Here is a 13,397-nt window from a genome sequence, read left to right on the forward strand (position 1 = left end):
GCTATTCTTGCGGTGGTTTCGTTCACATGACACATTGCAAATCTGGTATGGTATAACATTACTGCGTGGCGAACATAAGCGCCAGACCCTAATGTAGAAATCATAACATGCATGCCACGTAAGAACACGACTACATGCCGCCCCCATGATGCGCTCGCGGCCATTTCGCTTGCTTCACATATACCAAATTTGGTATTACAGGACCTGAATGAATGACGAAGGTAAGTGACACGTCCAAACGCGATAATCATGACACACATGTCATGTAAAACATGACTACATGCTACGCTCATAGTGTGATTCATAGCCGTTCCAAAGGCTCCACATATACCCAATTTCGTATCACGTGATGTGAATAGACGACGAAGGTGAATGACACACTCAAACATGGTAATCGTAATATGCGTGTCATGCGAAACATGACTAGATGTTGCGCTCATAGCATGCTCGCGGCCATTTCGCTAGCTGCACATATACAGTCGAGCCCGCTTATAACGAACCTGAGCCTGACGCGGCATCCATTCTCTGTATCCCAAAGTTCGTATTAAATAAAACACAGCTTTAAAAAAAAGTTACGAGTGAAAATACAAATTTTTTTGCCCAAAACGTTCGTAATTCACGTGTTTCAAAGAGCAGAAGCGATAAGGGCGGTCTGTAGTTCATTTAAAACAGCAGTGTGCTCGTTCACCAAGGTCCGTGGCATAAGCTGCATGAGAGACTGGCTCCGAAGTTTCGTCGTTCTCGTAATTGAATCCCTCCAAATCGCTCTTGCCCCGTACTTCATTCACAATGCCCTAACCCATGCACGGTTCCGCAGTGTCGACATCATCATCGGCCGTAATGAAACTATCGCAACAGAGGTTCCACCTGCTCTCCCATGTCGGAATCAATGGCGCGCTGCCACAAATCGCCGCCGAAGTGATCCTGTTCGGAAGCTTCAGGCTCGGCATCGGGCCCGACCGAATACCGGGACACCCAAAGCGGCAAGTTGGCTGCAAGGTGGTCAACAGCTATGAGCAAGCGCTCCGCAACGTGGCACCTAACGCGCGGATTCAAGCCAAATGGTCAAACTTTCGACGTTTTGTTGAGCAGCAGGAAAAAGCGTGCAAGACCTTTCATCTGCCATCCTGATCACGTACGCACACCAAGAACGAGCAAGATGTGCACACGCGACACACATGCCATAATGCCTGGAACAGATCTGGGCCCATCTAGTCAGAAAACGAAACTAACTGGAGCCAGCGTGACTGGCGTCGCGAAGCGGTGGAGACGGGCGAAGGCGTTGTGATCAAGAAAGGAGAGCATATTTGCGAGAGGAGGCCAAAGAGTTGCGATAGAGTGAAGAGAGGGGAGGACACGGCGGGAGGGAGTCCTTGAAAACCAAAACACACGAGAAGGAGGTAGGTCGTGTAGCTTGCTTGAAAGGTCCGCGAAACGCGCGCATAGAAAAACTTGAAAGAGTGCCTGCGCGCGCAGAAGTCAAAACACGGCCGCCTAGATCGGCGCGCGCGGCGGTGTTCAAGGAATGGTTGTAGTGGTCAAAAAATAGTTTTGTTGCGCTAGCGGGTTCGCGTGGCCTCACCGACTTCGATATTTTGCGATTCGTTCCGCGCAAATTAACAGTTGTTTTCACGCTTCCGCGCACGAGCGGAGGGCATGCTGAGCCGAGGGCGAAGTGAACGAGAACATGTCCGAAACACAAAACGAATCGCGAATTATCAGAGTCGGTGGGGTAACGTACACACGTGCACTAGACGCAGACAATTGGATACAGTCGGTGGCCGACTATGTTGGCAAATGGTCTGGTCACTCCAGGCCGGCGATGCCAACGACAGTACCAGCGATGAAAAACAGAGATGGCCGAAAAGTCTTGGAAAGATCGGCGGCAGTGTGAAAACACAGGCCTCGTCTGGAGATGCCGGTTGCTCAGAGTAGTAGGGGGGGAGGGGGGGGCAAAGCACGGAGAGGTGCGCAACAAAAAGCGGTCGGGGAGGGCAACAACTAGAGGGGTTCGGAAGCAGGGTCAGCGTTTAACAATAAGAATGTATGGGCACCTCGCCGATGCCTCATCAGTGGTCGAAAGTGGTTTCCCGGGAAGTCGGCTGAGCGCTGATCTCATTCGCTGTAAGCGATCGGTGGCGCTCGGAGATGTTCCTTGTAAGTGCGATTTTGTGCCATTGAACCAATGTATATTTCCACGGTCACGTGGATATTGTTCGTTGTAAGCCAAAGTTCGTTTTAAGTGGGGCCGTTATATGTGGGCTTGACTGTACCGAATTTGGTATTACATGACGTGAATGGACAACGAACACAAACGCCAGGTGCAAACATGATAATCATGACATGGAAGTGATGTACAGCACAATTTACGTTTGCCTCGTAACGTTGTGCCGATTTTTAAGTGACATATCAACCTTCCTCATTCATGCTTTGCATATCATCGATTCCCACTGTACGTGGGATCTGCAAATTTTTTTTCTTATCGACCTTGCGGCGTGTTTTTGCGATGGCTTAAGCGGCGAAGCGAGTGAATTTTGAATAAGTTTTGCCGTTTTCACTCTCCTTGATGCCAAGCGTGAACACACCTAATAGCGCCAGCAACATGAGTGAGGAAACCGCGGCGCTTTATTGAGAGGTGCTGAAGAAAAGTCTGTGATGTTCTTTTGAACTTTCGTGCTTTCAACGAGAAGTACGTGACCCCAATAAAGTTCTTGTTAATCCTAACGATCAGCTTTAACTTGTTTTTGATTCATATGAATTTTCGATGATATGAACATTTTGGCTAATCCCTTCAAATTCGTATCATCAAGATTGAACTGTATCATGTTTACTGAATCGAACAACCTGCTCCCCACTTAATGCAATAAATGTGCAATGTTGAAAACAGTTGAATGCCAAATAAACAACACAGCTGCCATCCAAACTAATGTGGAACGTAGAAAACAAGCCAAGTGACGTTACCCTCATTTGAAGAGCCCCCACAACACTTTTTGAGCGTGGTCGGAAACGGCTGCTGATCAGTATTAGAGGCTCCCGAGAACACACAAGCCAAATATTATAACGCAGAAGGCGGCCTGGAATTCGCAATAAACTCTCAAAGTCAGCTCATAATTGCTTTCTCTTCTCTTGACATGGGACGAAACAAGCTCAAAATCACTTGTCACAGCCATTCAATAGGAACATGGCACTCTCGGGACACAACAGAGATCGCCGCGAAAGGCAACGACTTGTTCCCATGCTCGGGCGCAACGGCACTGAAAAGTTGCGTATTGGAAGGGAAAAAAGAAAAAGTGCTTCAGGTCCTAAGGCACGTGCGACGTATTTTCTTTCCTCGTGCCGTCCCTTCCTGCTTAGCTTCCAGCGATTTTGTCAGGACGAAAGACGAGCGGATGCAGTTGCAGCGTGCGACAAATCTTTGTAACTCCACTCATACTAGACAGCTTTGAAAAATATTTGCGGGGGTGAATTCGAAAGGCAATAAGCTCCTCCAGTGAATCCACTCCATGGATACTTGAAAAGTGTTGCACATGAAACAGTACCTGTAAGGTACTGTTTCGCGGCATCATGTGCCAAATCGAGAACTGAAAGACCCGTTACAGTGTCACAAATTTCTATCACCAGTATGCATAGGCTTCACAAAATTCTTGCAATTTGGCTTCATAAAATAACATCCAATACAGTCGACGACCGATTTTTCAAACGACCAATTTTCAGGACGCCCAATTTTTAGGACATGCTTGATAATTCGGACATGTACCTGGCACCAGAACATACCCTACAAGTTCAATTTATTTTGCAGCTTGAAATTTCGGACACCTGAAGACGGGCTGTTCGATATTTTGGACTTTCCAAGTGTCAGTCGAGCGATGGTGTGCCTCGACAGCGAAAAAGCGTACTCGGTCGATTTGCTTATGGTACTTGACATGTCGCTGATGCGTGGAAGTCGATGACATCGACAATGCTGCGCAACTGTTTCCGCCACGCGGGATTTGTGTTGAATGGCGAGTCGGCCGCCTTGGATGAGGACAGTGTCGTCGACCAGGTGTCGGAAAGCGAGCAGCTTATCGATGACCTTCGCACTGCAGGCGTCGAGATTCCCTCAGATGTCTCGTTTTCAGAGTTTGCGTGTGTGGATAGCGAGTTAGAACTTTGCGCTGGCCTAACGGATAAGGAATTCATTCGCCAAGTGCTTGCGGAGTTCGAGAGCGACGATGAGGACGACAACTTACTTTCAACAACACAGCTGACGCAAGCTGAGCTGATGCGAGCGCTCGCAACTCTTTCATCAGCTTAAAGCGGCATGACAACTTAGCCGAAATGCGGGCAGACGTGCTCGCACGGAAGCGAGGCATGGTCCAGAAGAAAATAAATCACTTTTTTCGCCCTCCAGCTCAATAGTAAGCAATAAAGTGAACATTTTGGGGGCACATTTGCTTTTTCGAACTGCCCGATTTTTCGGACATTTTTGCGGTCCCTTGAGGGTCCGGAAAATCGATCGTCGACTGTAATTTAATAGAGATGATAGCTGTGTGGCTAGCTGCTTGGCTAGCACAATCAAGCATTACGTGTACTGTCAATGTATGGAGCCTCAATCTAATCCAAGCTATGCCAAAGTGGCAAGTGCGCGTTTCGGCATGTTCTTAGTGTACCTTGCGTCTATTCCAAGGTTCACGTCGTACCCAAGCTGTAGGAGCCGATGAGTGACGAGCCTTCACCCAACGCCTACAAGCTTGGCATATAGCATTATAAAACTGCAGATCTTGTGTCTGAAATAAACCTTGCCCAGTGCTGAATCTGTGGCTTTATTGTTAAGGTAAGCCTTCACTAGTACTTCTCACAGCTTGTAGTAAGTTGCTAGTCCGAGAACTTCGATTTGCGTCAACTTCATTTGTTGTTTTTCGCTTCGTACATTTTTGAAAAACATTTTCCTTGTGCACCCCCCACTATTCATCGGTTTCCCAAGAAAAGGTGTGAAAATTATGCTGGTAAATATGGTAGATCTTTCGTTCCACGGTCAACTTTCAACACATGGTGGCCACATGGGGTGCCTAACGAAATGCTTGAAATTAGAAATGTCGCTGTAGCTCATGAACATACATAAGGAAATATGCAAATACAGTCGACGCCTCCTAAACGGAACTCGAAGGGGATCCATAAAACTGTTACATTTCTCAGAAGTTTCATTTAGGCAAAGTACACTTATTTAGTGAATCAAAAACTTTATTCGAATCGCACAAACCTCACCTTACTCATGAGGATGAGTAGGAGAAAAAAAGGAGTGAAGGGTGGTTTGTTTGGCAAGCTTGGGTTGTTTTGTCACAAAGTACACAGCTACGCCTGACAAACTAGCCAGATATTCTGAACAAGCCTCATGCTCAAAATAGCGCTGCAAAAGTTTAACAGCCTCTTTGGCTGATCGGTCTGGTGGCACCACGGCACTGGCAATATTGTCATCACATTATTCGCTGGAAAGTTGATCCTCATCTTGCACTTCGGCAATCATTTCCTCGACAGTCTTCTTACGACAGGTACGAAAATTTTCATCAATTGATTCGTAGTCCTGCAGTGTGAAAGGGGCAGAGGGCATGACCTCACTGAATACTGCCTCAATGTCGGCATCAGCAGGGCTTTCTTCATCAGGTACTGCTTCTTGCACTTGAAAGCCTGCATGATGAAAGCATCTGTGTACTGTTGTTGCCTTCACTTGCTCCCAGGCACGAGCCAAAATGTGGATGGCTGCCAATAAATCCATGCTGTAGCATTTCCCGCTGTCTGCACAAAGCAGCATTCGATGAAGCGATTGTCTGTGGTAATGAACTTTAATGTTCTGAATAACTCCTTGATCCATTGGCTAGATCACTGCCGTTGCATTGGCTGGAAAGAACTCCGAAGACATGGCTTGGAGTCTTTCAACCTGACCATGGGCTGGGCAATTATCCACGATGAAGACAACCTTCCTGCCTTGCCTCATAAATCTTGCGTTTTCCTCCCGTAGCCAGTTCTCGAAAAAGGCCATGGTCATCCACGCTCTTCCATTCGCATAATATGCAACGGGAAGGTGAACGCCTTTAAAACAACGTGGGTTCCTTGATTTTTCTATTACCAACAGCTTCAATTATTATCTCTTCCCATGTTTGCACCCACCAGCACAGTGATGCGTTCTTTACTGCGTTTTCCTCCACTTCAGGCTTCGCCTTTTAAGGTGAGAGTCTTTGATGGAAGCACTTTATAAAGACTCATGTCATTAACGTTGAAGACGTCTCGTGGCTCAAAGCCCATCAAAATTTCCTTAAGCCACGCCTGTTGCCAATCGGTGCAAATGTCCCTGTTGACTGCAGCACTCTCACCAGACATTGCTTTGAAGACTAGGCCATGGCGTGTTTTGAAGTGGCCAAGTCATCCGTCGCTTCGGACGAAGTTCTCAACACCCAATTGCATGGCCATCTCTTGGTCAGCTTATGGGCAAATTCGAACTCCATGCACGCTTGAACCACAACAAATAACTTTTTCGTGTTGTTGATAAGGCATCGCCTGCATCTGCATTCGTTTAGATGTAAAGATCCTGTTCTTTAAAGTGCCTTCAATCTTTTTTTTGTCTTTGCAGAAACACGACAGTGTCCATTTCGGGATGCTGTATTTTTTCGCCACCTCCGTGTTGGGCAGGCCGCCTCGATCAAGCTCCTGAAGAATTTGCAGCTTTTTTTCAAGCGAGAGTGCATGGTGCGGCCGCTTCCTTTCTACCGAGCTGAAATAACACCGTGATCTACCTCACTTAGCCACACAAATAGGCCTAATACACAATTTACTCGCCGACTCGGCCATAGCCTCCTATATTTTTCTTGCCTGCCGAATGAGGGCAAAACACCCGTCGTCTAAAGCGGCGGCGCCTACTTAGAGGTCTTTGTACTTGGCCTTCGAGATCAGCAATTTTGGCGTTTGTTGATTTCAGAGACTATGCCTTGTATTGAAGGGGTTGCCTGCTGAATGAGGGCGAACGCCTGTCATCTATGACGGTGTTACTTATGTAGGGTTAATTTTAATTATGTTTACGCCTTTTAGAAACTATTTACATTATTTTTGTTGCATATAAGCTCCAAAAACGTAAAAACTTATTTGAAGACAACTCTACTTAAATGACACCACCACCACAGTTCCCACGACGGCCACTTCCCAAGTGACCGCCGATAGTCTGGCTGGCAAGGGAAATCTAGGAGGCTGTGACTCGGCTCTTACAGCCACCACAAGCGAGAATGGCTACTGTATTAACTTGTCTCGAAGTGTTTCCATGGTTGTGAGACTACCTTTGACCTAAGCGAGTCAATGCTGTGTTTAGAGTTCGTGCCATTTAACCGTAGGTGACCAGCAAGCACTGTTTCGAATAACCGATGAATTTTACTACGCAACACATGGAAATCCAGCCATATGAGCCCATTTAGTTCTCTTAATACGGCATTTTCGCTTAAGCCAGTTTCGTTATTTGGGAGTCCACTGTACGTATAAGGCAAAAACGGTCATGTGCAGGCTAGGAAAAAAGGTCCCCAGGCAACTTCTTGCCGTAGAGTAAATGTCCTTATTGAGAGGTCAAACAAGCCTGCGAGTGCTCTGCTGAAAATGCCACAGTGTTTCACCTGTAGTAGAATACGGGATCATCCGTGGCGGGAGGCGTCCAGTTTGGCAGGAGGCGTGGGCAGACGTAGCGGCGTACCAGGTCGCGCCTTGTGCAGTTGTATAGCTCGTGGTTGCCCAGCGTGTGGTAGGTGGGCAGGGAGCCATCATTGGCCAAGGTGGCCAGCACACGGTCCAGACCACGCCCACAGCCCGCATTGTGGAAGTCGATCAGGTCCCCAAGCTGCAGCACCAGGCTCACACCTGGCATGCGGCTCCAGTGGGCGTACGCGCGCTCCACCTGCCAAGCAAGGCCACGAAAATGATGAAACAAACGGCACAAACAGAAAGCTTGGTGCCATGCAACTGGTGCATTCCACGTGTACCAGCATACTGCCATGCGCACTTAGTTCTTTATTCATGTGACCGGGCTTCATCCGTTAAGTTTTATTGGTGCAAGGGCATCTAAGACCAAAGAGCGCCAGTACAAGTATTGTTTCATTTCGGTTATTAGTTTAAAATTAAAACAAATGATTAAAACATGATTAAAAATTAAAACAAATATCTACGAACCATTTAAAACGCAGTGCATTTAGAAAGAATGTCACTTTGTTAAAAAAAAATTCATTTTGTTGGCTGAAGTCTGTGCTGATAAATTAGTCTGCAAGGCCCAAGACCCTCGCAGCTGAAGTCCTTGCCTGAGCAAGAACTGCGAAGGCTCAGACATACTTTTTATGTACCAGGGGGTACCTCGCACTTGAGGCGCAGCCTGGTGCCTAGGATGGAATGATATCATTGTTAAAATTTCACTTTCCCAAGATAATGAAGAAGTCTCTTAAGGTCAATAACTGCATCAAGTGATAAAAACAGCGCTGGATGAAGTGGGATATGATATCGATAGAGCTCCCTGAAATGGGTCAGTCGTGCTTGGTGAAGCACAGGACATTGTATGAGGACATGCACAACGGTTAGACTCTCTCCACAGTGTATACATGTAGGTGGATCAGTGCCTGTCAAAAGGTGTTTATGTGTGGCATAAGTGTGGCCTATTCTGAGCCGTGTTACAGTGACTTCGGCGAACCTGTTGAGTTTTTGGGGGATAACTTTTCTCAGCTGGGGTTTTACAAGGTGGAGTTTGTTGTCGACTTCTCTGTCCCATTCAGCTTGCCAGTGGTTGCGTAGACCTCTACAAACAACAGGTTTTAGATCTACACCCGGAACAGAGGTTATATCTATGGTTTGCCGACCAGCGGCTTCTCGTGCATTCTTGTCCACTATTTCATTGCCCGCAATTTTAGAATGACCTGGAACCCAGCAAATAACAATAGAAAGTTTTAGGTTGTAGGCTGCATAGATTTCGTTAAGAAGCTTGTTGAAAGTAGGGTTCTTGCTGTACTTGCCACAAGACAGGGCCCTGACAACACTGAAAGAATCTGTGTACACTATAGACTTTTGTATCTTGTGTTGTTTAATGTGTTGTATAATAAGCAGGATACCATAGGTTTCCGCTGTGAAAATGCTGGTATGTGTATGCATGGTTCTGGTGTCCGAGAACTTTTGTCCATAGGCTGCACAAGATACAGATGTTTGAGACTTTGAGCCATCAGAGAAGAACGCGGTTGAACGATATTTGTGTTCAAGGGCCAAGAAATGTTGCTCAATAAGTGCACTTGGACAATTTTCCTTTATGATGTCTTTAAAAGACCAGTCACAAGTGACTGGACATTGCTGCCAGGGAGGGATGTGTTTCGACATGGTCACTTTCCTCCAAGTAATTGAAAAAAATTGCAAGTTTTTCTACTGCAGGTCTTATTGCCAATGGAAACGGTGGGGCGATAGAAGGACTGTTTAGGTATAACTGGGTAGTAGACACATCGTTCATAAGTGTTTTACATGGGTGCTGCTTCAGAGACATGATCTTAAGGGGAGATGCGGGTCGAAAAACCGAGATTTTTTTTGAAAAAGTCGAATTTGTGTTTTCTTGCGTTTTGTATTTCTCCAAGCCTTCTCTTTAATATATTAAAAAATCAAAGCTGAGAATCAGCTAGAAGTTATCGAAAAATACAATTAAAGAACTCGCGGTGGCTCGTGAAAGTGCGAAGTTACCCGATTTTCACGCACGCAGCACTTCGCTCTACGGCATCGCCGGCTCTTGAAATTTCGCAGGCATGTAGGCCTAACCCTCTTCTCTCAGAACCCGTTTCGAAAGCGGCATTCACGCTAAAATTACAACAAAAAGATCGTTTTCCCACAGCGACTGGGCCTGTGAAGTCACGTGGCATGATCGGAGCCCTGCCATTGGTTGCGAGCATTCCGCCGCACAGCCGGATGCGAGCGCTTTCTTCGTTCTCCTGCTTTCGCCGCGACATCGACGAACACAACCGCCGGAGTTATTATTTCCGCGCCATGGATGCCGGCGAGAAATGCTACTTTCGTTCACGGAAGTTCGTTACGCGGCATCAGTACGAGGGAAGGCACCCCAAACGCAAACACTGAGCGCCGGCGAGAGGTCCGTCTGCTGCTAGGCCTAGCCGCGGCACCAGCGACGCATCCGATTTGGATTGTTCGAGCTTTATTCCTACCGTCGATGACTTCATCAGCGCTTCAGAGTGAAAGATAAAGATGTTCGTCGACTAAAGCAATGTCAGACGAACGCGGAAGCACATTTATTTGTGAGACCGATGCGATGCAGAACCTCGTCAGTGGCGTAGTATGCTCCAACTGCGGGCACTGCGAGCTGTCTATTTGAGTAATGGCAAGTAGACGATAAGGACTGGCATCGCTTTCGAAACTTTAGCACCGAAATGACGCATGTGCTGCAACTGTTGTTTCGTCCACATATGCGTCAAGCCGCGTGTATCAGTCATGCAGTGGAAGCGAGGAAACGTCCGCCAGCAGCAGTGCACAGGACAGCTTCGCTGTGAGCGTGAAGTCGGTGGTCGCACCGCGTGCGATCGGCATCGGACACGAGCAGCTTGTGCAGGTTTTGTGCAATCATTGGTGTTAAAAAACCGATGCGTCACAAGAACTGCCATTAGCAAAAAAAAAAAGTGCATACCACTGCCGAAACCTCGGATGAGCCCAAGAGCAACGGCCCGTCCCCGCAGTACCGAAAAAAAAAAAATGCTCGCCGGGAGGAGACAACTTGCAGAGGCTGTAAGGGTCCAATATATAGTGCTGGGTTATTCTGAAACTGTCAACTTTTTCAAGATAGGTTTGCCGACATTCTCTGTGAATTTCATTCAGATTGGTTGAAGAGTATAGTATTAAACATGTTTTTGAACTTTGAAACCGCTTTTTCTCAGTTCCTTATTTTTTGGCGTTTTTAGAGCTTGTGCACTATAATTTGTACACTTTACGTAGTCGGATTGCAATGAAACTTGGCGTAGTTAAAGTTTAACATGTCCTGAATTCAAATAAACAACTTTCAAAGGTCTCCAAAGCATATTCAGCTGGATTATTTCAGAAGCTTGTTCCTTGAGTATGGTAAAACTCAAATTCAGCATTAGAATTTTTTTCTAGGCCAGCACACAAATGTTACACAATGTTTCTTTGCTTTATTGAATTCTGCAATTTATTAGGAGCAACATTGGCTATTTTTTAGAGCTTTCTTGTGCTTACTATTGTTGCCTAAGCTTGCACAAGAATGCATTGTTTTTACAAATGCATGGTCTACAAAAAATTAACTAAATGAGCCATGAAAAAAATAAAAGCAGATTTGAAAAGAGGAGCTCCAACTCTATAACCAGTGAAAGTTTCATTGAGCTGTCACAAATATCTGAAGAAAAAGTTTTTCGAGGAGCATCTCCCCTTAACTGCATAGTTGACTCCTAGATATGTGCGCTGATAGTCTAGTGGCCACTGATCTGACTCTGCATAAAGGCTTTGAATAGGGCTGGTACGGAAGGCACCAAGTGCCAGCCGGATACCTAGGTGGTATACAGGGTCCAACATTTTCAGTGCTGTCCTGATATAGCTGACTGATATACTATGCATCCATAGTCTATGCGTGACAGAACCAGGCTTCGAAACAGAGATATGAGACAGTGCCTGTCTGTCCCTCACGACTGATGCGATAAAATCTTTAAAAGGTTCATGGTCTTGAGACATCTTAACTTCAGCTGTTTTATGTGCTGGATGAAGGTGAGTTTGGAATCAAAAATTACACCGAGGAATTTTTGTTCTTTCGCGATGACTATGTTTTGTCCATTCATTAGTATGCAGGGGTCAGGATGTACACCTCGTCGTCTCGAGAAAAGCACACTAGTAGTCTTGTCAGTGTTAAATTTAAAACCATTCTCGTCAGCCCATTTTGCAAGTCAGTTAAGACCTAACTGTATTTGGCATTCGCATGCAGTCAAGTTACACGATTTGAAACTAATTTGAATGTCGTCCACGTATACAGAGTACGATATCGCAGGTGGAATAACAGAGCGAAGAGAGTTCAATTTAACTATAAATAGTGTGCAGCTTAATACTCCTCTCTGCGGCACTCCATTTTCTTGAAGAAATGTGCGCGATAACACAGTACCTATTCTTACACGGAACTTCCTTTCAGACAGGTAATCTTTTAAGATGGTAGTCAACCTGCCAGATATTCCGAAAGACGGTAGATCTTGCAAAATTCCATATCGCCAGGCAGTATCATATGCCTTCTCAAGATCGAAGAAAACAGACAGACAGTATTGATTGTGTACAAACGCGTCACGTATATACGACTCGAGGAGGACAAGATTATCGGTTGTGGATCTAGCTGTACGGAAACCAGACTGGGTCGGGTCCAATATGCCGTTGTATTCCAAGTAATAGACCAAGCGGCGGTTAATCATTTTTTCAAACACTTTGAGTAGGCAGCTGGTGAGGGCGATAGGCCTGTAACTATTTACCGAAGAGGGATCTTTGCCCTGTTTAAGGATTGGTAGTACTATTGCCTTTTTCCAAGCAGAGGGTATTTTGCCGGTATTGAAAATCTTGTTGTAAAGTGCTAAAAGGCAGTTCAGGGTTTCATCAGGGAGATATCTAATCATTTCATAAGTAATTGTATCAGAACCAGGAGCAGAACTTCTACAGGAACCAAGGGCGAGCTTAAGTTCGTATACTGTTAGTGGTTTATTGTATCCGTCTGATCCAGGCTTGTTCCGGCACAGAGGTACACTTTCAGCTATGCTTTTGTGGCGTAAGAACTTAGTGGTATAGTTTTCTGAGCTTGACATTTTCTCGAAGTGTTCGCCAAGAGCGTTTGCCTGTTCAATTGTATCACCGCAGTCATTCACCAAAGGGAAGGGATTTGGGCCTTGTCCTTTAAGTTTATGCACCCTATTATAAACCTTGCTGACGTCTGCGTAGGAGTTTATTGAGGATATATAGCGTGTCCAGCTTTCCCGTTTGGCTATACGGCGAACACGCCTGCCATTCGCTTTGCAACTTTTAAAGGTTATCAAGTTTTCTGCTGTTGGGTAGCGAGAAAAAACCCTCCATGCTTTGTTTTGCCGTTCTTTAGCAATTTCACACTCCCGATTCCACCATGGCTTTGCGTTAACCTTATCATTCCTGGACTGCGGTATGCACTTTTTTGCACAAGTAAGAACATATTCCGAAATATAGTTCGCCATCTCTTCTACTTCCAAATGGTCTACCTCTTCGAGGTGTAGTGTACATAGCTCTCTGAATTTCACCCAGTTTGCAACATGAAAGTTCCACTTTTTGGGATAAGACGGCCGGTCATCCCGTTGTTTTGTTACTAAAAGAGTTAGAAAATGGTCACTTTTATATGGATTATTAATAACTTTCCA

At 45.8% G+C, this 13,397-nt stretch overlaps 1 protein-coding gene across 4 annotated transcripts in view; it reads right to left on the reverse strand.

Annotated features, from left to right (window-relative positions):
- Positions 1–13,397, reverse strand: part of LOC119179522 (manganese-dependent ADP-ribose/CDP-alcohol diphosphatase) — a 120,009-nt gene that overhangs the window by 54,801 nt on the left and 51,811 nt on the right. For all 4 annotated transcript variants that reach the window (XM_075869866.1, XM_037430615.2, XM_037430616.2 and 1 more), the window contains one exon: positions 7,629–7,906. In XM_075869866.1, the coding sequence (XP_075725981.1) occupies positions 7,629–7,906 (278 nt within the window). The remainder of the gene's footprint in view (positions 1–7,628; positions 7,907–13,397) is intronic.

The sequence above is a fragment of the Rhipicephalus microplus genome, chromosome 7 (assembly GCF_043290135.1).
Source record: "Rhipicephalus microplus isolate Deutch F79 chromosome 7, USDA_Rmic, whole genome shotgun sequence".
Taxonomy (NCBI): Eukaryota; Metazoa; Arthropoda; class Arachnida; order Ixodida; family Ixodidae; genus Rhipicephalus; species Rhipicephalus microplus.